This window comes from Panicum virgatum, chromosome 4K, assembly GCF_016808335.1.
Source record: "Panicum virgatum strain AP13 chromosome 4K, P.virgatum_v5, whole genome shotgun sequence".
NCBI classification, from domain to species: Eukaryota; Viridiplantae; Streptophyta; class Magnoliopsida; order Poales; family Poaceae; genus Panicum; species Panicum virgatum.
The window spans coordinates 13,650,637-13,671,409 of NC_053139.1; the positions used below are offsets into that span (position 1 = coordinate 13,650,637).

Consider the following 20,773-nt stretch of genomic DNA (forward strand, 5'->3'; position numbering starts at 1 on the left):
TCAATAATTAGCAGATGGTTACTGTAGCATCACTATTGCAAAACCATGGATTAAATAGGCTCATTAGATTTGTCTCGCGATTTACAGCCCATCTATGCAAAAAGTTTTATAAATAAATTTCATTTAGTACTCCATACATGTGTCGAAATATTCGATGTAACTATTTTTTTTTATGTTTACGAGGTTTATGAGCTGGGAACTGAACAGGGCCTTATTCCCATTCCCATCCTCCTCTGTCTTCCTCTCGGCGAGTCTGTCGTTTCAGTCTGACCAGCTCCCAAGACATAGATACGTAGCACAACAACCACAGCCCGATAGGCGCAGCCATGGCGAAGGCGAGCGGCGTGGAGGAGGCGCTCCTCGCCGCGGGCCGGCCCGACGGCGGCCTGAGCGCGCGCGAGGAGGTGGCGAAGCAGCTGCGCCTGGCGGGGCCCATGGTCGCCGGCGCGCTGCTGCAGAACGTCATCCAGATGATCTCCGTCATGTACGTCGGCCACCTCGGCGAGCTGCCCCTCGCCGGCGCCTCCATGGCCAACTCCTTCGCCACCGTCACCGGCCTCAGCCTGCTGGTACGTCCTCGACGAGCACCAACGTAACTGTTTCTTCTCAGCTGCTCCTTCCCGCCGTCCGGTCCCACCCAGCCCTGCCCCGACCTTGATTTGCTGTGCTGACAGAGCCTGCAATAATGGCAAATAATGGATCATTTTAGTAAACTCTTGCGCATAGTGGTGGTAAGGGTATATAATTTTAGCTTAGATAATTTAAGAACCAGACCATTTCTAAAAAAAAAATCGATTCTTACCTTATTTAATTTTAAACTACAAATATATAGCTAAATTGTTAACAGAGCAATAGGGTCATCCTCCGTTACCACCCCTCGCTTTAGTATGGTCGATCGTCTAGGTGATGCATCACGCTCTTATTGGTCAAGAGGATCTGTATGTGCCACCTCTGTAGTCAAGTGTCGGTGTCGTCGTCTCGGCTGCCGTGGGTCAAGCTTGCCGTCCGACATCTCACCGTCTCGCGACACCCTCCGCTGGAATGGGGAGTAAGAAGATCAGCGATCCCGCAGTATAAAAATCATCGAGTTGCCATCCTAAATCATACACACCTTTTGACTCTTAGACGCCGTACTTCTGTCTTCTAGTGAGGATCGATCGGAGGAACTTATACTTTTCAAAGTGCCCATACGACTATTCTCTCCACTAGGCATGCACCGATGCTTTTCTCACACCTAAGACCATCACTGATCCAGGCATCAAGCCTAGTGTTCCGAAGGCCAGGATAGTTCCGGCGGCCACCAGGGCACGTGAAAAATCCGTGTCCCCCGTCGGCGGAGCTACGTGGTGGCGTAGGGGTCGGCCGACCCCGACGATTTCCGCAGATCCTTTATACCCAACTGATTTTCACCGTGTTGGATCCCAGTTAAACTTTAACAAAAATTCTGCTGACCCCGGTGGCATTTTGTTCTGGCTTCGCCCCTCCCACCCATCGTTTGACTTTGAGGGCCATCCATTCCCCACGCCGGGCAGGGCAGGCCGGGGCAGGGGCATGCAGAGCTAGCAGCGGACGAGAGACGGCTTCTCTTTACTCGTCATGGGATCGGGGGCGCTGCAAGCCGTGCTGAAGATCTACGCGGCCGTGCCCAGGCGCATGCACATCTTTCTCTACCCGAAATACTTCTCAGCATTTTTAAAATATAAGACTTTGTCCCAAGTCAAAGTAGTGTAAGTTGAACCAAATTTATAGGAAACAATAATAATATTTTGAACATCAAATGAGAATAATTTGATCCATTATGAAATAGGTTTTCGTAATTTACTTATTTGATGCGTTAAACACTAATATAATTCTCTATAATGTTGGTCAAATGTAGCCTTCGTTGATTTAGAATCAAACGAAATGACTTATATTTTAGAATGGAGGGAGTATATAGATAATCAGCTAGCTTGCGATGGCGACTCGCGAGAGTGAGATTATATTGTCGAGTGATGATGTTCTGACGCCTGGGTTCGTCAGGGGTAATTTCGCTCCCTTTGTACCAAGTGTTGCTGTCCGGCATTTCGGCGTCATGAGAGACACCCTCCGCTGCGAAATTAAAGATGGCCTCGTGACGAGCAAGATCAACAAGTAATCCCGCAATATTAAATCACCATCTAGGTAGGAGTAATCATGCAGGCTTTTTGACTCTTAGCTAGGCGCCGTCTGCTGTCTTCTACTGAGGAACTTGTACTTTTCGTAAAGGGGGCGGGCCTATATATGAAAAATCGATCCGGACGACTCTCACGCCTAACGCCATTGTTCATTATTCTTATCAGCGTGACTATCTCCCCTTGTAGTATAGGGCCCGTTTGGTATTGCTTCGGCCAGCTCCGGTCTCACCTGCTGCGGATACTGTTTATCAATGTAGTGGTACTCTGCAACACTGTTGAACGGAAGCCGAGGGAAAAAATGAACTAGCACAGTTGTGAAGTTGAAGAAGCTACAGTAGGCGAAGCTGAAGCAGACAAAGCGGTCACAAACAGGGCCTTAGTTAGCTAGGGTCCAAGGAAAGTACCGTGAAACAAAATTCTAGGATTCGGTCTGAAATGATCGAATATCGGTGAAGTTCCCCTGCTTCGATGAGGAGCGAAATTCGGTTGAAGCTGATTTTTTATGCTACGACTATGGTCCATACAAAGCCTAGGTGTATGGGTGGCAATGGTGGCTCCGGTGGTTTGATTTGAGTGGAATAGGATTAGCAGTGAAAAATACTTGAACTCTCTTTCAAAAAAGAAAAAAAAAACATCAACTCATTCATTTGCATGTGTCTTGAGCATGATGCAGCTTGGAATGTCCAGCGCCCTGGACACCCTGTGCGGCCAAGCGTTCGGCGCCCGGCAGCACCGCCTCCTGGGCATCTACATGCAGCGCGCCATGTTTCTCCTCACCGTCGTTAGCGTCCCGCTCGCCGCCGTCTGGTTCTACACCGGCGAGATCCTCCTCCTGTTCGGCCAGGCCCCCGACATCGCCGCGGAGGCCGGCGCCTACGCCCGGTGGATGATCCCGGCGCTCTTCGCCTACGGCCTGCTGCAGTGCCTCGTCCGGTTCCTGCAGACGCAGAACATCGTGGTGCCCGTGATGGCGGCCGCCGGCGCCGCCGCGGCGTGCCACCTGGTCGTGTGCTGGGCGCTGGTCTTCGGCCTCGGCATGGGCAGCCGGGGCGCGGCGCTGAGCAACGCCGTCTCCTACTGGATCAACGTGGCCGCGCTCGCCGCGTACGTCGGGGTGTCGAGCGCGTGCAGGGAGACGTGGACCGGCTTCTCCGCGGAGGCCTTCCGCGACGCGCTCGGCTTCTTCAGGCTCGCCATCCCATCTGCTCTCATGGTCTGGTACGCGTCAAGTTGAATGTGTGCTTCTAATTTTGTGAGTTTTGATTGATGAAGTTAGTTGCATTGCAAATGGACTTTACTGACTGATGACGACGCATGTAACCTGGTTGGTTTAAGCTTGGAGATGTGGTCGTTTGAGCTCATCGTGCTCCTGTCAGGCCTTCTTCCCAACCCCGAGCTGGAGACGTCCGTGCTGTCGATCAGGTTGCAATTTAGTTTGATGCTACTGATGTTCTCGATCAAAGGTTTGTGCAGTGCCTGAACTCTCTGCAATGTTCTCATCAAATGTGCGCCTTTGACAGTCTCAACACTGCTGCCTTCGTGTGGATGATCCCCTTCGGGCTTGGCTCCGCCATTAGGTCAGTAATAGTTGTGCAGTTCACACTAGCTAAATCGTTTGCGTTTTGTCTGACGAGCAATCCTGCGAGCAGCACTCGCGTGTCCAACGAGCTGGGCGCGGGGCGGCCCCAGGCGGCGCGCCTGGCGGTGCGCGTGGTGGTGTTCCTGGCCGTCTCGGAGGGGCTCGCCATGGGGCTCATCCTGGTCTGCGTCCGCTACGTCTGGGGCCACGCCTACAGCAACGTCCCGGAGGTGGTGGCGTACGTGGCCAAGATGATGCTCGTCATCGCGGTGTCGAACTTCTTCGACGGGATCCAGTGTGTCCTTTCAGGTGCAGAGTTCGAGAGTTTTCTTTCCTGAATCCATCTATCCTGAACGAAAAGTTTCTGACAAATCCGATTATACATGTATGTTTCTCCAAAATCCAAATCGGCGATACGAACGAATGCGCATTGTTCTCCTCGATCTGATCTGATGTGATGTGATCTTATGATGATTGTAGGTGTGGCGAGAGGCTGTGGATGGCAGAAGATTGGTGCTTGCATTAACCTTGGCGCCTACTACGTCGCCGGCATTCCTTGTGCCTACCTCATAGCTTTCGTCTTGCGCGTTGGCGGGATGGTGAGCGGCCATCTCTTTTCTCTCGTATCTCCTAAATTAAAAAAAATCTGATAAAGTTTCAGTAAGCGTAGTATTATCAGCTCTGTTTTGGTAGTTCTTGGCTGACGTCGCGTGCATTGCATTGCATGGAGAACAGGGCCTGTGGTTGGGCATCATCTGTGGCCTCTTGGTGCAACTCCTGCTGCTAATGGTCGTCACGCTGTGCACTAACTGGGACAATGAGGTATGCACGCGAATTAAAGATCGATTTTATGTTTACGCATTTCTACCGATACGTTTTTTTTTTACTAAAACTGAAGAATTGCACACTCTTTTTCGCACATACGTTAGTATTTTAGAGCTCAACTCGGTGCCTCTTATTGCAAATTTGGCTAGTTATACCTGTTTATACCATTGTAAAGGCCGGCCAGGTCCAGTATCTGTTATGGATGATCTCACCACCAAATTTTCTCCTGTTGTACTGTTTACTCTTCGTTATAGATGCATGATCTCACTTCCAAACTTTGAATCCACAGGCAACGAAGGCGAAGGACAGAGTGTACGGTTCTTCTTCTCCTGCAGATTTCGAAACATGAAAATTTGGTGGTAGTCAAAGCAAACAAGTTCAGAAAATATACCACTTGAGACAGTCAACAGAATTGGGGATTACACAAAGCATGCCTTTCTGCTCGTTCAGTGGAAACCAACACTCTATGCTACTGATTAGATAGGACATTATTACCTATTAGTCCATGTACATTTGGATTCAAATCGGTAGGGATAGTTGGGATCGTGTGTGAGGGAGAGCAAAAATAATTCGAATTGATAGTTCGAATACGGGCTTGAAGTTAGAGCTGCCACGGATTAAAATCTCAAGATCGAGCCTCTTTGCCCCCATGTGGCCCAGCTCCTGCAACCACGGCGTGCATGGGCCATGGGGCCCATTGGCCCAGCAATTACCAGCCCCATAAGAAGTACGGGCCAGTAGATCTTTATCTAACAAAAGTCGTAGATATTATTTCATAGAATTCAGAACAGTTTGTATTTTTCTAATTTTTCTACGATTTTATATCGATTTTACAAGTTCACTTTTTAATGCGCCCTGGGCGCCAGAACCTAAATATATTTTTTTTTACATTTAGGTCCTGTCGCCAACTGGACGGGCGACAGACACCCATTTTTGAAAATTTTCCTATTCGACATATATTTTTGAAATTTTGTTTTTTTAAATATAAAAATGAAAAAAAGTCTGGTTTAGCTCGCAGGCTCGGGCTCTGGTAGGGCCTCATTTGCTCTGGTCTACTTCACTTAATCCATCTTCAAATAATAATGAATGTGTTTGCGTTTTTTACCATTATTTGGAAAAAAAATAATGTATTTGCGAAAAAAAAACTAACGGTAATACATATTTCGATACTTAATTGTGTCATGTTCTCATATATATGTTGTGTTCAAAATGAATAGGAAGTTATGGATTTAAAAGTATACCAAATTATGCGCGGTAGAAACGTAAAGTTTTGAATAACTAGGATGTGAAAATGGAGTATTCATAGTATTTATATGTACATGTGTAAAAAGATATCGGGTGAGATACTTTTGCAGTTCCTCAATTACCACCAGCTAGGAGTGGAATGTCGAGGGACTGCTGGATTTGCTCATTCGACCTAACATTAGACACACAATAATAATAGCTCATTACATAGTGCGACTCATCATTAGTTAATAAGCGAGGTTCAAATCGAGCAGTTTCCGCACGAACTCCAAATGCATCATTCATCGTGGCGGCCTTGAGGCTCGGCATTGAGCTTATTGCCGGCGTACCAGTAGACGCCGTCGCGGCGGCGGTCGGGCTCGACGTACAAGCATTCCTTGGCCGAGCGCCACGCCGCCCGCAGGATGGGAGTGGAGTCGAATTGGTAGTACTCGCCGAGGACCGGCCGGATCGCCATGGTGGCCTCATTGGCGTGGTAGTGCGGCATCGACGGGAAGAGGTGGTGCACGACGTGCGTGTCGGCGATGTTGTGGAAGGCGGCGTTGAGGAAGGCGCCGTAGTCGCGGTCCACGGTGGCGAGCGCGCCGCGGAGCCAGTCCCACTCGCCGGCGTCGTAGCGCGGCACCTCCGCGTCCGTGTGGTGCAGGAACGTGACGAGCACCAGCCAGCCGTTGACGACGAGCATGGGCGCGCCGTAGACGCGCGCCACCGCCCAGAACCCGCCGGCCGCCCCGCCGGCGACGGCGAGGCGGTAGAGGGCGACCGCGAAGGCCACGACGCCGGCGTCGGAGGCGACGACCTGGGCGCGCTCCCGGGCGGTGGAGAAGATGGGCGAGTAGGGGTCGAAGTGGTTGGCGAGGCGCGGGTAGGGCCGGCCGGTGATGTTGCAGGCGAGGTAGAGCGGGAACCCGAACGCGAGCACCAGGGCGAGCGCGGCGAGGCGGGCGGCGGCGCAGCCGTGGACGCGGCGCGCGTACCAGGGGAGCTCGGAGCGGCGCCACGGCACGAACACCTCGTCGCAGTCGAGGGAGGCCGAGTTGGCGTGGTGGCGCCGGTGGCTGTGCTTCCAGGAGAAGTAGGGCACGAGGAGCGCCGTGTGGAGGGCGAAGCCGAGGGCGTCGTCCAGGAGCGCGTGCTCCGAGAAGGCGTGGTGCCCGCACTCGTGCGCCAGCACCCATAGGCTGTTGAGCGCGCAGCCCTGCGCCGCCCAGTAGAGCGGCCACGCGGCAAGCGCGGCGCCGGCGGGGAGCGCGGGGATCGCGCGCAGCGCCACCCACAGGAGCGCGGCGACGGCGGCGAGGTCGCGGAGGAGGTACGAGGAGGACCGGGCCAGGGAGCGCCGGAAGCAGTGCGGCGGGACGGCGCGCTTGATGTCGGCGAGCGTGAACGGCGGCTTGTCCGCGAGGGAACGCTTGGGCGCGGCGGCGGCGGCCTCCACCTCGCCGCCGGCCGCCGTGGCATTCCGGCCGCCGCCATTAGCGAGCCCGCCTGCTGCTGGTTGCTGCATCGCGAGGAGAATCCGAATCGGCAGAACTGAAGGGATAGATGATTCTGAAGCGAGAGATGATGCAAGTATTTATAGGCCCAGGATCGTCGTTGTCCGGCATCACTGAAATCCACGCCCCCTCTCTGATTGTCCGCCGAGCTAGCTCTACTCGATGATGGCGCTGTGCGTCACTTTCCCTATGCTAACCTCGCAATTTCTTGGCACTCAGTTCCCCTATTCGCGCCACCTGTTGATCTCCCCTATTCCGCTTGGAGGTGATGATGGAGAATTGGAGATAAGCCTCGATCTCTCCTTCAGCAGTTTCATCGATCGAGCCGGCCTACATCCTTGAGCTAGAGGTGCATCGATCAAGCCGATCATGTGACGTGGCACTAGGGGGTGCCAATGGGGGCACCTCCAAGTTTAAAATTTTGTATTACTTCTCCAAAATAAAATTCTATTTAAGAAAATTAATATAATATTTTGAACTAAAAAAAATTGAAGGTGCACCTAAGGATTATTTATTTGCACCCCTGTGTGGCACGTCGACGGGAAGAGATCCATGGAGCACCCGCCGCTTTCGTCGGCTCATTGCGCCGCGATCACCCTCGTCCTCGAGGAGAACGAAGGTTTCGGCAGTTGCTTTTGTCGATGGACCCGCACGCAACCACAGATGGACTCACAACACAAGCAGCTACCACAGTGTGATGTCTGATGTCCGGGTCGACGCAAGCATTGGCACCCAGAACAAAAGAATAAGGGACGAAATAAACATGCTAGACTAGAACAAGTTCAATTATGTCTCGTGTACAAAATTGGCTAACTGCATTGTCTACTCCGAAGCAGTTTCGTCATGCGCAAACAATGAGAAAGTAATCAAGAAATGTTTCTATCAAGTCAAACTATCTCAATTTTGACTATTTGTGATATCAAATAATTATATTTACCATAAAATAGATTTTATAAAATATGTATTTGGAGTCGTTAATGATATCTTATATAAATGCAGTCAAACTTAACGGAGTTTGATTCAGTACAATTGCATTTTTTCCTTTTTTCGATGGAGATTTATTCGTGTGATCCTTACTTCTGCATGAATCCCGCCGGTGTGTTCTGAAATTTTACTCAATGTAACTTCCGAAAGTGAAAATATTACCGCTACTAATTGAACAAGTACCTTTTACCTAATTCTAAGAATTCTAGTACTAATAGTCATAGAGAATTTGTAGATAGTATTAGGTAACGATGCAAGATTCTGTGTCTTGATATAATAAAAATCCAAAGAATGTGTGTCTTTGATAACTATGTAAATTTTAGACTTAGTTTGGTTTCTTGTGGTGGAACTTGCTCATTCGAATTCGAGAGATGGTATCATTTAATTACACCAAATGTTGCACCGCAACAGATCATTATAGTTTTTCTCTTATAGGATATTCATTCAAGGTTTATTGAATCCATAAATGGGAAGTGAGTCCATTGTTTTCTAATAACTAGCATAGACGCACGTGCGGCACGCACGTGATCTGATTAGCTTTAAACGTGTCTCTATTTCTAACATGAAGATTTCGCTGCATGATTTAGAAAAAAAATCTAATTAGCTTTAAACGTGCCTCTATTTCTATTATGAAGATTAACAAAAATGAACACGAGTCCCAATCAATTCAGTTATCGTCGGACTGTACCAACTACCAATCACTCCGTGTACCATGCAATTGGTGTAGCAGCTGCATGTGTAAACTGATCTGACGCCCCGTCACCCGTCAGCCATCGCAAAGTTGAAATCGAAAGCTAAACTGGTTTCGAATAAGATCCCCCGGATCGGTGTCCTTGTTGCGTGCAGTTGTTGTGATTCATGAGGTTCCTGTAGCACCCATCTTTGTTTGGCGTAGAATTCGCATTGAGTGATTGGAGATGACTGAATTCCATAGTAGAATTTCAGATTTCTTGAAAGGTAGCTGCTGCGTGAGTGCTCCGTTCCATGCGAGAAAGCCGAGGAGCATCACCAGGCCTGGCTTTCACTGGTGACTGACACAAACGGAGAAGAAGCTCCGATCTTGCGTGATGACTCCGAGTTTTTACTTTTATTTTTTGATTTGATACTCGATGTCGTCTAGTTGGACCTGGTTCTTCCTCCACATATGTAGCAGCCGCAGGACCTTCCTCCCTCCAGTGCGCGGGGGAGAGGGAGCCGCTCGACCAGCCGGAAGCAGCATGGGGCCGGGGCTCGCTCCCCCGCCCTGGTGGCGGGGCTTTGGCGGCGGCTGCGCCTGAGCCCCACCGTCACCAGCGCTATCGTCTTCGGAGAGGGAGGAGAGTAGGAGCTTGGCGGAGTGGTGCGCGACGGCACGGTGATTCTCGATGACGGAGTTGGGGAGTCCGCCATGGCTTCCTCCCGCGGCGGGGGCGGGTGCGGCGGAGTGGGGCGCCGGGGTGGATGCAGAGGGAGGGGGATGACGAGGTGAGCAGGGACGGCGAGGAGATAGGATGAGGATTGTGTGGGTATGGGTGGGCGGGCAAGGGACACATCTAGTGACAAAAAAAAAACTTTTAGGCAAAAACGCTCTCCAACTTAAGATTTTTATGGGTTTCCACCACCTCCCTCGGTTCTGACACGCGGGTCCAGTGTAAGGGGTAGGATGGGGCCGATTTGGGTGAGAAAGATTTTCAATTGTTATCGATCTTTATAATATAGATAGATGTAATGGACTAGTCCTATCATGAAGCGTAGATTGTACTTAAGAAGTGTAGATTGTATATAACAGATACATACAGCTAGGGCTGGAAAAAAAGCTCGTGGCTCGAAGCTCGGCTCGGGCTCGGAGCGGCTCGCGAGCTTGGAACGAGCCGAGCCGAGCCTCTTTTCTCAGCTCGCTAAAACGCCGAGCCGGCTCGCCCTGGCTCGCGAGCCGGCTCGTGAGCTGAGGCCAAACCAAGCAACCAGCTCAAATTGCCAGCGGCCAGCCCACCAAAGCTACATTCTGTTATGAACTTTATGTTTTTTTCCTTGCTGTTACATTCATGAACTTAATTAGTGGGGCTAAGAGAACCTTGCTGTTAAGACTTAAAGAACATTATTGTTTGTCTTATTCTAGCCTTTGTCGTTTGCATTTTTCCTAAAAAACTGCTCTGTAATGCAATGGGCTGTTGTGGCTCGCGAGCCGGCTCGAGCCAGCTCGCGAGCCGATAACGAGCCGAGCCAAGCCTCTTCTATGGGCTCGTGAAATTGCCGAGCCGAGCCAGGCTCGGCTCGCTGCACGACCGAGCCGAGCCTGGCTCGGCTCGGCTCGTTTCCAGCCCTACATCCAGCATAAGATGAACAATATTATCGTTGTGCCTTTGTCATATTTAATATACCGATCATTTTTGACAGATTTGATAGTGCACTTGATGTGCTCATTGGGCTGCTGATGTACAAATAAAATTGCAATAAGCTTTTCCTCATTTTACTATTAGCAAATGATGTAAGAAACCTCAACTGGCTACTAATAACTCTGCAGGTTAGGCCTTATTATTCCACTTGATGTTTCTGGCAGTCCTCTGAGTAGACACAATTTTCTGTGTCATTATCTTGGGGCTTTTTTACTATTTGAAGTATTAGAGCATCTCCGGTGGGCCTTTCAAAATCAGCCCTCTATTTCTCCAAATAGGAGCCCATCTGTAAAAATTGAGAGCCTAAATCAGAGCCCAACTCCAGTGGGCCTCTCAAATTTCGACCTGCAAACTTGTGGGACTCGTTGGCAGCCTGATAATCCGTTCTCCCCCTCCCCCGACGGCTTAGCGCAGCCAAGCTCGCCGCCCCGACGTGTTCCCGTCGCGCCGTCCCCGGCTACCAAGCCCGGCGCCCCCAACGCCTTGCCCATCACGCCGTCGCCCGACCGCTAAGCCCGCCGTCCCCGACGCGGATTGATTGATTGATTTCATATATACCAGCAGCTTGTTGTTCGACGCGACGCCATTGCCGCTGCCAGCACCTTGGACGGAGCTGCCGCCGTTGTCCGAACTGCTGCCCCTGCCCGCGCACCCATTGCCGTTGCCGTTGCTGCAGTCCTGCTTGCTCCTGCGGCTGTGGGGCGCCGCCTGGGAGAGCGGCACCGCGGCCATGACGGTGACACCACCACCTGCTGCCTGATGATGAGCTGGGCGCGGAGGAGCCGCTGCGGCGGCAACGCCGGTGCCGGACGAGGAGGCGAGCGCCTTGCTGCAATAGAGCGCGTTGAGCTGGTGGTAGTATGGGCAGGTCTTGGAGTCCTCGGGCCGCTTCTTGTTGCTCTCCTTCACCTTCTTGAAGTACTTGTTGATGTTCTCCCACTTCTCCTTGCAGCGCTTGGCGCTCCGGCGGTACCCTAGCTGCCGCATCCCCGCCGAGATGTCCTCCCACAGCGGGCCCTTGGGCCCCGAGTCCTGGTACCGCGCCTCCAGCTCCGTGCGCAGCTGGATCAGTGCGTGCACCTCCGCCTTGGGCCACCGAGACGGTGATGGCGACGGCGACGGCGTCGTATCTTGCGACTCCGCCGCCGGCACACGGACGATCATCTCCTTGCTCTGTGGCTATGCCGGCGGCGGCGTATGATGCTGTGTTGGCTGCAAGGGCGGCGGATGTGTCATGAATAATGCCGGCGGCGCGACGGAGGGCATCGGGATGGTCTGCCCAGTGACCCGCTGTATGAAGGAGACGACGACGGCGTCGCAGGACGCGGCCATGGAGTGCTCCTGGGCGAGCGCGTCCTGCTTGCGGGCGAGGCGCGCCACCTCCTGGCACCGCCATGCCTCCTCGCAGATCATCCGGTCCTGCTCCCGCTTCTCGATGGCCTCGATGAAGCGCTGCTACATCTCCTTCTGCCGCTCCATGACCTAGCGCATCAGGCCCTCGAAGAAGCGCATCATCTTGCTGCTGCCACCGACGTCGTCCGCCCGGCGTCAGGGACAAGCCGGTCTCGCCGCGGATCTGGGCTCGCCGGACCAGAAGGCGGAACTTCGGGGATCTGGGCTCGCCGGTCTCGCCACTGCGCCTGTGCCCGGCTGTGGCCACGCCGTCGTCCTCGTCCTCGTCGGCCGGGTCCGCCAAGTCGCCGGCGCCGGGCAATGCGGCTGCGGCGGCCGTGGGGAGAGGCGGCGGCCGGGTGGAGGCATGCCGGGCCGGCGGGGTGGCGGCCGGCGCGCCGGCGGGGCAGGGCAGAGAGGTGATGGGACAAGGGCAGTGGGGTGGAGGAGTGCCGGTCCAAGGGTGGCGCGGTGGCGGCCGGCGCGCCTGCGGGGCGACACGGGGAGGCGTCTGGGAGGGTAGAGCGAGATGGGAGGGAGGAACGAGCCCTCCTTTTTCTCTCTAGTTTGAGAGCCCATGTAAAATGAGAGCCCATTTAGAGACCCTGCTGGAGTTGAAATTCCTTTTAAACTCCCCGAAAATGGAGTAGGGGCCCAAATGAGGGCTTGGGCTGGAGTTGCTCTTAGTCCTTTATTTTGGGGGCCTGGAGAAGGATCTGCCCTTACTATGTGAAAGAATATGTCCTGTTGCTAATCACAACGAAACGAGATCCTACAATCATGTGTCTTTGAGCTTAAACCTTGTAATCATTCAGACAGGATGGATGTCACGATTCTGCGATAGCTAAAGGGCTCCACCGGCGTTATGTTATACTTATTTCGTTCTCATGCATCACCTATTTCATTCTCAGTTGCATATGTGTATGAATTGCTAAGTTATACTTTTCATATTCATCTACTTTACTAACGGTTTTTATTTCTATCCAAAATATTTAAAACCACATCTAATGCCGCACTGACGGTCAAGATTTAATCTGCGGGGGGACCTGCCGCCCCCTGCCGGGCGGCGGGTAGGCCTACCGCCCCGTCATCGGGGCCAAAATGCGATTAAAAATAAATTTTATTTACATTAAGGTCCCTACCGCCCGGCAGGAGGTCGGCAGGGGGCCGGCCGCCCCGCAGCCGGGCGGTAGGGGTATAAATCTGTAAATTATGAAACCGAAAATATATTTGTGTAAAAAATGATTTTGAAAAATATAAAAATAAAAAAACGCAGGCACGCAGGCCCGATTACCAATCACACACATGGGCTCGGCCCAGGTCGTGACAATGGAGAAGCCCATCTCCGTGCGTACTGATCAGGCCACTACTGCTGCAGCTCGGATTCGGAGATGGCTTCGCGCCATTTCTGGAACCAAAGATGAAGCTGATTTGTACCGTACGCCAATTGCTGAAGATTCCTGCACCGGACGAACTCGATCTGACATAGCAGCAGTCGTTACAATTTCTGAAGTTTGAAGATTTCTTTCGTTAATTTGCTTCGCTGCTAAAGACTACTAAAAAGCGCAGCAGCAAGAGATTCTAGCTCGGTAAAGACTAAAGACTGCATGGGTTATTAGAGAGACAGAAGGGATGATAGCTACTGCTCACTATCAGTATCAGAGCTCTTTATCTTTGGCTCTGAGGCTAAAAAGCTTTGGATGCCAAGAGTTTTTTCCTCCCTTTTACTTCTGTCTGTGCTTGCTTTCCTGGGATGATCCGGCATATTTATTCATGCCGTGCATCTAGGTTGGCAATGGTGACAGGGTAGCCCGCCCCTTTTGTTACCTCTGCTGTGCTCTCCTCTTTTGTTGTGTCTTCTTTTGCAGACTGTGATGATGATGGTGATGCAGCTGGCAACTGTGCAGACCTGCAGACTGTGAAGCCTAGACTGGGGTGTTATCTCGAGTGACAAAGCTGCCAAAAAAGAAAAGGTAATCTGGTTGCAGATTTTGGGCTGGTTTAGTTCACGAAATTTTACTTTCGTTGTTATTTAATAATTAATGTCTAATTAGACTTAAAAGATTTGTCTCATCGTTTATAATTAAACTATATAATTTGTTATTTTTTAACTGTATTTAATGTTCTATACATATGTCCAAAAATTCAATATGATAGGTAATGAGCTGGTTTTGGTTGGTCTTACAGCAGCCGCTTTGTGCCGTTTTGCACGAACTGAAATGTTGTTTATGTGTGGATGATTATTGTACCGAATAAGTTTGGTTACTCTTGCTTGACCTGATGAGAATCGTGAGTTTCTTTGCTAAAATACACAACAATAGGAGCGTAGTACTGTAGAGAGCCACTGGAACACACAGGTGTTGAGCCTGGCTTAGCTAGTCTCAACTACCGAAAGGTACTTGGCGTGATGGTACCACGGCGACAAAGCACATCTTCTCCTTTCTCCTAAGATTGTCTTTGTGATTTGACCAAGCCATATGAAGAGGTATGACTCTTGATACAGACAAATAGAGTTGTGGCTCTTCTATTTTTTTTTCTTGAGTAACAACAGTCTCTCTAGATGCTTCTAGATTCAGCTTCACAGGCCGGCTCTCTCTCCAAATCAAACCATTCTCCATTATTTTTGTGAACGCACTGCAAGTCACACTGTTAAAAAAAACAAAGCTTGTGTTGATCATGATGATCCAATAATTGATTGAACAAACAAGCAAATATGCTCGACCGATTGGTGGCTGAATATATATTAAACCACGCCAGGGGGCGTCTAATCATGATTATTAGTGCTCTTTAATCCCCGTTTCAGCGATCCCGATATCTCGCCGCGTGCTTATGCACATTGCCGCTTTCTGCTTGTTCGATTTTGTTAGTGTTTTGGGCATATGGAGATCTCAATGATGAGATCATCCGCTGCCGGCATACGCAAACACAAAGAAAATCGTTCCACTAAACCGAATTAAAACTCCATGGGCGACACGGCATTGACGAGATCTTTGTTCGTGGAGAGCCAATAATTTCGTCGTGACGATGACACAATAATTTTTGTCACTCTCTGCGCCAGGAGTGTGTACGTCGACTCGGGCATTGACGAAATCTGACTTATTAGATATACATGCGTGGTTCCATCTAGCACTGATGACACGATAATCTGTGTTACATTTGCTGATGTGAATTTGATCATCAGCGTACAATATGCATCATGCAGATTTCAGCAGGCCATGGGTAAACTGATCGTGAATGTGAATCTGAATCATCATCTGCTGTGCCCTGGAGAGTGGTAAGTAGAACACTAGAAATTAGCTGAGAAATTGAAATTATGTTGGATACATTAATTTGTTTTGGAACATTTGAGTGGGTGTAGTAGTAACTCGGACAATGATAGTGATGATTTGTTTGGACGGAGAGGAGGACGAAGCTCTCATCTCGTATTGTAGGTATAGCGTCCCATGCAATTACCCATGCTACAGAAAGGAGACTACTACAAAAACGTTGATTTGTCTTGGTTGGGAAACCCCTATTGTCCCGGTTTCCCAACCGGGAACGCCAGTCCGGGACAAAAGGGGGTGCCCTTTTGTCCCGAGTCTGGCAACCGGGACAAAATGTCTTTTTTTTTTCATGTTTTCCTTTTCTCAATTCTTTTTCTATTTCAATTATACTTTTGCATTTCAATTAAACTTATGTATTGGAATTCAGTGTGTATGATCTCCACTAATATACACATATATATAGTTACTTATATAATATTTGTCCTAGATAGTTTTCATATATAAATTAATTCACTTATATATATGTATGTATACACATATCTATACATGTGAATTTCTTTACATATGAAAATGTCTAGGACCAATATTATATAAATATATATATACACATATATATTATTGGAGTGCTTATATATATAATACATACATACTCCATTATATTTGCATAGGTATATTCGTTCTTAATTACATAGGTATATTCGTTCTTAATTACATAGTAGAATTCGCCTTTTGGAAATTTAATACATACATACTCATAAATAGAAATTTAATACATAGACACACATATATATTTACATAGGTATATTCGTTCTTAATTACATATATATGCGTATATTGTCATATTTGCTGTGATTGTCAATATTAGATATTCCATCATAGTAGAATTCGACTTTTGGATCGAGGACTTGCTCAACAATAAATCCGGAGAATTGTTCTTGAATCGCCATAATCTTTTCCTCCGGTATTAGTTTATCGCGCATCTCCCCGACCTATGGAAAAAGGGGATAATTAATTTCGACTAATTAAAATACGAGTTCAAATATTAACAAGTTTTTTACTTACTTCCTCCTCCCAATCTGTCCAGCCCTTTGGAGGACCTACCAGACCATGGATGTTCTCGCATACATAGTATGCGCACAATACAGTGCCTTGTTTCTGCCTCATACACTTTAAGAGAGAAGAAATTATCAGATATTTACATGAATATATAATAAAACTAATGAATCGTGCAACGAATCATCCAAGTGCGTACCGGAAAATCTGTCTTGATCTTCAATTCCTTGTCAAATTTGCCTGGATGATTTTTAGCGAATTCTTTCCAAATCCTGTGCATGATTAGAACAATTATAGTCAAGTAACAAAGTGATTCAAATTATCGGTCATTGACGGAGTAGTGGTAGAATTACTTTTTCATCATGTTAAGAAGATTTTCGTATTGTTCTGGAGGTCTCCTCAATGAGTCCATAACCACAAGTAGGCTCTTCTCGGGAATTATGACAATTAGGACCCAGTGTTCACTGCAAGATTATACGGATGCAGTTCTTGGTAGTTAAGGTTTAAACAATTCGATTACAGAATAGAAAGAGTTAGACGGAAGGAATCACTCACGCAAAGTTGTAAGGAAACAATATCATTTGCTTGTTGTGATGAACGCTTATGTACTTGAACAAGTTTTGGAATATCTCATCGGAATTGTCACGTAGAAGCCTCCAATTACAAGTAATTGGGTCGATGAAGCCGAGGTGAGAGTATCCCTTTCTTCTACAAGTATGTATCTCCATTCTACATGATACCGAATAAATCAAGAGATCAGTATGTTGAGATCATGCAAAACAATACGTAAGGAGAGTAAAATACTTACAGAACCCACAAGCCGACCATAGAGATGTCGAGGGCCTCCTGATGGAATAGTTGGTAAATTTCTTCTCAGTTTATCCATATAATGGCCTCCCCCCGTAAGAAATCGTCATCTTTAATCTTTGCGCCCTGCATGAAGATGCAATCGGCCATCGCACGCATGTAGTGCTGGTGCAGCTTATACATTTGCGTTAGAAGCACATACACTACTTCGGGGGGTACAAGAGTTTTGCTGATCTCAAACATCCATTTGACGACCACATCGGCCTTTGGAATATCTTCTCCCCCTGCAATCTGAGCCGCCGTCAGGTTTGATTCTTTCAAAAATGTAACAAAGTCTTGTTCTTGCGTCGTCTGTCCCACTACGAGAGGCTCTATTGATTGTTTCTTTTGGGCTCCGAGCTGTGGAACGTCGGACGACGATGACTTTGATTGTCTCTTCTTTTTCTCAGTAGTTTTGATAATTGTGCGTTCGTAGTCTGAAGGGTGGTCTTTCGGAATGAATTTTCTCTTATTTGCTTCGCACATTCCCTTAAAAAATTTCAAATCTATCGGATTTATGACTTTCTCGGGCTCCGGCTTCGGCTTCGGCTTGAAGTGCTCTTTAACTCTTTCTTGAGTTATCCGATCGCATTCTTCGAGGCTCATGTCCCAAGGTTTAATAGTAGCCTCCTTGGTTTTCTTCTCCTTTTCCTTCTTCTTTGGAGGCTCCCTAGCCGGTGCAGCTACTGTAGCGAAAATGGCCTCTCATGCCATATTTCAATATAATGTTTTGGCGATTGATGACACACACAACACTTGGACTAATGTGATTGTTAAGATGACTATTCTCAGGCTTTTAGGTTCAAGTGATGACAAAGAGAAGAGAGGCGTAGCAAGGCCCGAAGGGCCACCCCTACGTTAAGGAAAAGACACACGCCGGTGTAATTGTCCAGAAGCTGGAAACTGAAGATACACTCACCGGATTAACCGACGTTGAAGAAAATGCATACGTCGGTGCATTGCCAAACGAAGACCGATGAAAATACATACACCGGTTGAACCGACGATGCATCGGTCAATTGCATCGGTTCAGTTGTCCAGAGAGGTGGTTTTTGGAGGAACGTGAAGAAGTTACAATCACCGGTTAAACCGACGCTAATTTTACATACACCGGTTGATTGCATCGGTTAAACCGGCGATACACCGGTTAATTGCTAACGGCTAGTTTTTCACGTAGCAGTTTACATACACCGGTTAAACCGATGATGGCTTTTGGGGTACGTCGGATTAACCGGCGTTACGCAGTTTTCTGGCAGCTTTTCTCCAACGGCTATATTTGCTTGTGCTGCCTATATATACCCCCAAGGCCGGGTCATTTGAGAGTGCTGGAGTTCAAGGAAATATACAAGAGCTAAATTATTTGGGTCAGTTGGATCCATGCCACTCCAATTTCTTGAAATTGGATCTCATGTTGAAAATCATGCCATTGAGTGGCATGATTTTCAACATGACACCCAATTTCACGGAGTTGTGGTGGCATGAATCGAATTTTCCCAAAGATCATCTCCAACCACCATAGAGCTTCATTGTACATCATATAGGCTTAAGCACACTTGTGAGAGTGCTTAGTGCTTGTTTAGGCTTAGTTCTTGAGAGAACTAGCTTGAGAGAAGGTCTTGCTGCGGCAAGCAACTTGTGTACTCGTCGTGTGACCCTCCGACTTGGTGTGGAGTGGCAACGACACTTTGTGCGGGGAAGGAGGCCCCTACTTGGTGTTAAAGCTCCAAGATAGTGAAGACGGTGCCGTGGTGACGCTTCGAGATAAACGGTGGCGGTGACCTCGTCTTTGTGACTTGGCGTCACTTAGCCTTTGCTTGTCGGGAGCCTTGGAGGCGTGGCAAGACGGTGATCAAGCGAAGAGACTCGGCATCCCACTTGTTCTTTGTGAGCAAGTGGCCGTGGACGTAGGGAGGGACTTTGGTGTCCTAACCGAACCTCGTTAAATCGTGTGTCTTGGTGTCTTCACGGGAGTTTGCATATCCTCTCCCTTACCGCTTTACTTACCGCATTACGTTTCCGCATTTACTCTTTCTTGCTTACCTTTACTTTCCTAGTTAGTTTGATTAGGATTGGCTATAGGTTGCAAGTCTTTTGGGGTAAGTAGAGGGTAGCATAGATAAACCTTAGTCATAACTAGCATGTGTAGGACGTGTTAGGTTTATCTTATGCAATTAGATTGAGCCCTAGGATAGAAAAGCGATTAGCGACCCTATTCACCCCCTCCCCCTCTAGGGTCGGACACCCCGGTGATCCTTACAGCTACCTTCTTTGCCGGCGGCCGTTTCTGCTTCTTTGCTGGCGGCGAAGGGGGTGACCATGGAGGTGACGGTGACGCTTGAGTGTTCATCGGCGCATGAGATGATGGTGATGGAGAATGTGCCGGTGATCCTTGCCGAGACAGTGCTGCCCTTGGGGAGTTTTACGGAGATGCCGGCCTTGGAGAGGCATGCTGAGATGCCGATCTTGGTGTTTGATCATCCGACTTTAGGATAATGTAGCGCTTATCCCATAAGATGTAGCCATGAATGGTTTCTACTAGTGTCCTCTCCCTATCGCCTCCAGGAATATCAAGCTCGAGCGTCTCCCAACCCTGGCACACCTGCTCCACGCCAACTCGTGTGTATCCAGGCGGAATTTGCTGCCCGTGGTACACGTCGCCTGGTTGGGTTGGCATGGCGGTACCGTACGCAACAGTGAACATTAAGTTCTTAACGGCAGTCTGCAGGTCACAAGGTGTCCGCTGGGTGATCTCATCCACTGGAAATCGCTGCGGGGCCGACGCTTCAACTGCAGCCTGGATCCCCGTTGGCTCGGCGACGGCGACGTCTGTGGAAGCGCAGCTGCTTTTCCGCTGAGACAGGTGATCGGCTGCGACATTAGGCTCTGGAGGCACCGTTTGCGCTTGTTGTTGCTGGCTCATTGCTATGGCCACTTGGCGTTGAACCTCTTCCTCCAGTCTTTGATCGTGTGACATGAGCCATTCCTCTAGCCTTCGCATGTGCTCCCGCTCATCATTCTTTCTTCTTTGCCGGCTTCTATATGATTCAATGTAATCCCTGAACCCATACTTCCACGGAACCACGCCTTTGCCTCTTGTGCGGCCCGGATGCTCTGGATTCCCAAGGGCGTAAGTCAGCTCATCCCTCTCTCTATCCGGCTGGAATGTTCCCTCGGCCGCTGCTTGCATGGCCTCCTGTAGTCTCTGGGCTGCTCGCTGGATGTTTGGCCCATAGATGCAGTCACCAGTCAATGGGTCCAAGCTTCCCCTGTGACCATAAAACCAGGTCCTTGACCTTTCAGGCCAGTTCAAGGTCGCAGGTTGGATGCCTCTGTCAAGTAGATCCTGCTCCATCTTCTCCCATTTGGGTATTGCAAGCTTGTAGCCTCCTTGGCCTAGAGTGTGATGGTACACTTTCTTCTAGGCGTTGTCTTTGGCCTTCTGCACCTTCTGAAGCCCAAGCTCTGAAGACTTATATTCCACAAATGCATCCCAGTGACCCCTGAGCTTTTCGAGCTCACCGGTAAATACGGGTGTGGTCCTGGTCTTGATATATTTCTTCGT

At 49.2% G+C, this 20,773-nt stretch overlaps 3 protein-coding genes across 3 annotated transcripts; 1 reads left to right on the plus strand and 2 right to left on the minus strand.

Moving 5' to 3' along the window:
- Positions 1-222: 222 nt before the first annotated feature.
- LOC120703218 (protein DETOXIFICATION 16-like) lies at positions 223-5,382 on the plus strand. Its single transcript, XM_039987238.1, has 8 exons — positions 223-569; positions 2,827-3,371; positions 3,489-3,575; positions 3,674-3,730; positions 3,803-4,041; positions 4,213-4,331; positions 4,468-4,554; positions 4,847-5,382. The coding sequence occupies exons 1-8, from the start codon at positions 327-329 to the stop codon at positions 4,904-4,906; spliced, it is 1,437 nt and encodes a 478-aa protein (XP_039843172.1). The 5' UTR covers positions 223-326; the 3' UTR covers positions 4,907-5,382.
- A 697-nt stretch (positions 5,383-6,079) lies between these two features.
- Positions 6,080-7,309, minus strand: LOC120701919 (fatty acid desaturase DES2-like). Its single transcript, XM_039985716.1, has one exon. It carries the CDS (start codon positions 7,307-7,309, stop codon positions 6,080-6,082), a length of 1,230 nt encoding a protein of 409 aa, XP_039841650.1.
- Positions 7,310-10,919: 3,610 nt separating this feature from the next.
- LOC120701920 (trihelix transcription factor DF1-like) lies at positions 10,920-12,172 on the minus strand. The gene is given in 3 exon segments (XM_039985717.1): positions 10,920-10,943; positions 11,216-11,794; positions 11,843-12,172. Coding segments are annotated over 3 exon segments (933 nt in total).
- Positions 12,173-20,773: the final 8,601 nt, after the last annotated feature.

Excerpts from the sequence above, each read along its gene's own strand:
- LOC120703218 (XM_039987238.1), top strand. The coding sequence starts at position 327 with ATGGCGAAGGCGAGCGGCGTGGAGGAGGCGCTCCTCGCCGCGGGCCGG. Across the intron at positions 3,372-3,488 it reads CCATCTGCTCTCATGGTCTG|CTTGGAGATGTGGTCGTTTG; the intron begins GTACGCGTCAAG and ends GGTTGGTTTAAG. Across the intron at positions 4,332-4,467 it reads TCTTGCGCGTTGGCGGGATG|GGCCTGTGGTTGGGCATCAT; the intron begins GTGAGCGGCCAT and ends CATGGAGAACAG.
- LOC120701919 (XM_039985716.1), bottom strand. The coding sequence starts at position 7,309 with ATGCAGCAACCAGCAGCAGGCGGGCTCGCTAATGGCGGCGGCCGGAAT.